Source organism: Octopus bimaculoides, chromosome 12, assembly GCF_001194135.2.
Source record: "Octopus bimaculoides isolate UCB-OBI-ISO-001 chromosome 12, ASM119413v2, whole genome shotgun sequence".
Taxonomy (NCBI): Eukaryota; Metazoa; Mollusca; class Cephalopoda; order Octopoda; family Octopodidae; genus Octopus; species Octopus bimaculoides.
This window is the reverse complement of record NC_068992.1, coordinates 62,295,535-62,298,953: the sequence shown is the minus strand read 5'-3', so window position 1 is coordinate 62,298,953 and position 3,419 is coordinate 62,295,535. Positions and strand designations below refer to the sequence as shown.

Below are 3,419 nucleotides of genomic sequence, written 5' to 3'. Positions count from 1 at the left end.
ATATATATATATATATATAAAAGTACATACTATGCATGTACTTTTAGCTTTCATTGCAGTCCTTTTCATTGACTTATATGTCTGCTTCTGTGCCCTCTCTTACCCTTTTCTGATTTGTTGTAGATACACCTGAGTGCTGTATGCAATTAAGATGGTTATTGCAAATCATAGACTCTGGGGTTATTTAAACTCGGAGTACTTTGCTGTTGAAACTCGATAACGTTTGCAGCCAACAATTCTGGACTAATGCCAACATTAATCAACACTACATCATCATCATCATCAATATCATCATCATAACCACTGCCACCTTCAGTATCATTGTCTTCATCATTACCACCACCACCACCATTACCACACCAACACGACCACCACCAACATCATCACCATCATCATTATCACTCATCACATCACCCTCATCATCATCAGCAGCATCCTTATAATCATCAGCCTCATCTTCAAAACCACCTCCAATGTGCAGAGTAATTTGCAAAAAATAAAACAAAAATAAGAAAACAAAATGAAAATAACTTTGTGAGGTACTCACCATCTGGAGCCAAACATTAGTTTTCATAACTTGATTTTTCTCATCCTATTCAAAAGAGAGGGAAAAAAATTAATTTCATAGCAATATATATACATGTATGTGTATTATATCTAAACTGTCACCCTAAAATATGGAGAGTAAGCTCCCAGTCTTAACATAATATGGTTTAGAGAGTCACCAATGGCAATGGGGAACAGCTTAAAATATTCACATAGCTTCTATGGTCCTACCATTGTTTACTGTCAAAACATTCTATTGCCAAATAGAAACCTTTAGAAACTTGGTTCCAAATGTTGGCATTATTAATTATTATTATTATTATTATTATTAGTGCGTGGGGTGAAATGCTTAGCAGTATTTCATCTGTCTTTGCATTCTGAGTTCAAATTCCGCTGAGGTCAACTTTGCCTTTCATCCTTTCAAGGTTTATAAATTAAGTACCAGTTGCATACTGGGGTCAATCTAATTGACTGGGGGCCCCTCCCTCAAAAGTTTTGGGCCTTGTGCCTAGAGTAGAAAAGGATTATGATTATTATTATTATTATCATTATTATTGAGTGAGAGAGCAGTGCATGCCATCAAAGTGATACTGGGGTACAATTATATAAAGCCCAATATACCCATTATGACTACCCATCTGATAAGGGTACACCAAACATATGCATCACAACCACATGTGATCAACATGGCCATCTTATATCGAAGTAAACGGTGCATGACCTTGCAGGTAGGACCCAGTTAAAATTCTCTTCAGGTCGAGTAAACCATCCCGCTCAAAAGGTCCCTGAATAATGTTTGTTTAAGGATGTTGAACGAAACACCCATGTTTCCACAGGTGAATTATCCAAACTCCAAAGAATGCCTCTCAACACATGGTTATAATGCTCCCCCACTGCTTCTGCTCATGATCAGAGATGCACATATCATCAGCCACCAAGGGAAATGCTCAACTGGTTAAGGTCAAACAACTGACAAGCAAATCTGTGGTATTGAGCAGAATTTTACTGTAGTCCATCTTCTATATCACCACAAAATAATGTACATGATGACACTTCCAATCAATTAACATCAAAAGCCATGAGAACCACTGCTTGGAACTGCATTAGGGCATTATTATTATTATTATTATTATTATTTATTATTATTATTTACTATTATTATTTACTATTATTATTATTATTTACTATTATTATTATTATTATTATTATTATTATTATTATTAAGGCAGTAAGCTGGCAGAATCGTTAGCACACCGGGCAAAATGCATTCGTCCATCTTGAAGTTCTGATTTCAAATTCCATCAAGGTTGACTTTGCCCTTCATTCTCTCAGGGTCGATTAAATAAATACCAGTTGAGACCCTGGGGTCAATGTAATTGACTTAATCCTTTCTCCCCAAATTTCAGGCTTTGTGCCAACAGTAGAAAAGATTATTATTATTATTATTACAGATGTTGCACAGTATACAATATCGTGAGGTTGTTGATTGAAGATATTATGTCTACCAGGGGTTCGTACTATTTGTCAAGTCACAACAAGGACCTCAGACAGACAGACAGACTACTTTACGGAATATGTAGGTTATTTCTAAGGTTTTCAGATGCTTATTATTATTAATATTATTATTAAAGTGGCAAGCTGGTAGAATCGTTAGCACGCCAGGCAAAATGCTTGGTGAAGCGATGGTGATGGGACAAGCACAGACACACAAATACATACATATATATATATATCTCCATACAACGGGCTTCTTTCAGTTTCTGTCTACCAAATCCACTCACAAGGCTTTGGTTGGCCTGAGGCTATAGTAGAAGACACTTGCCCAAAGTGCCATGCAGTGGGACTAAACCTAGAACCATGTGGTTGGGAAGCAACCTTCTTACCACACAGCTACGCCTGCACATACATACAAAAGTATGTGTATACATACATGCATAACAGAGTACACATCCACACATACCTAAATGTACACATGCACACATACAGCACACACATGCATAGTAAAACACATTTCTATACAAAGACTTAAACATAACAGATTAAAATACACACACACACAATAAAACACACTTTTACACACAGGCTTAAGCATGTACACATGTATACACACATACCAACACTTGAAAATGCAAACACATTCATACAAAATAAACATACTACCAATGTACACACACACATGCTTGCCCAAACACACACACACACACACACTGTCTTTTAATATAAGCAGTTATAGAGTGATAATAGAATGATAGGGGGAGAGAGAAGGGGAGGAAATAAAGGAAGAGTTACATTGAAAGAGAAAAAGAGAGAGATAGAGAGGGAGAATGTCAAAGAGACAGACAGACAGACAGACAAAATATAAAGAGGGAGACAAAGATATATAGAGTGAGTAACAGAGAAACAGAGAGAGACAGAGAGATAGGGAAAAAGAGATATATAGAGTGACAGAGAGAGAGAAAGAGAGGGAAAAGAGATATATGGAGTGACAGAGAGAGAGACAGAGAAATAGTGAGTGAGAGAGGGAAAAAGAGATATATGGAGTGACAGAGAGAGAGTGGCAGAGAGAGACAGACATATAACGAATGAGAGAGTGGGACAGATAAATACAAAGAGAGTGACAAAGACAGAGAGAGATGTAGTGGGTGAGAGAGGGAGGCAGAAATACGAGAGAGTGAAAGAGAGAGAGAGAGACAGAGATATAAAGAGAGGGAGGGAGGGAGGGAGAGAGAGGGTGAAAGAGTCTCCAGGGTCCTGTATGTTGGAGAAAGTGTTCAGTATATTACATAACAGACAGCTGTTCCAGTAGAACATACTGGAAGTTGACAGACCCAGCTGTAGCAACAGTAGAGTCAGAAGCAGTAGGTAGGTGTAGC

General features: G+C 37.5%; 1 protein-coding gene across 3 annotated transcripts in view; it reads right to left on the bottom strand.

Annotated features, from left to right (window-relative positions):
* LOC106867565 (acetylcholine receptor subunit beta-like 1) overlaps nt 1–3,419 on the bottom strand; it is a 347,593-nt gene that overhangs the window by 21,220 nt on the left and 322,954 nt on the right. For all 3 annotated transcript variants that reach the window (XM_052972219.1, XM_052972220.1, XM_014912475.2), the window contains one exon: nt 548–592. In XM_052972219.1, coding sequence (XP_052828179.1) covers nt 548–592 — 45 coding nt within the window. The remainder of the gene's footprint in view (nt 1–547; nt 593–3,419) is intronic.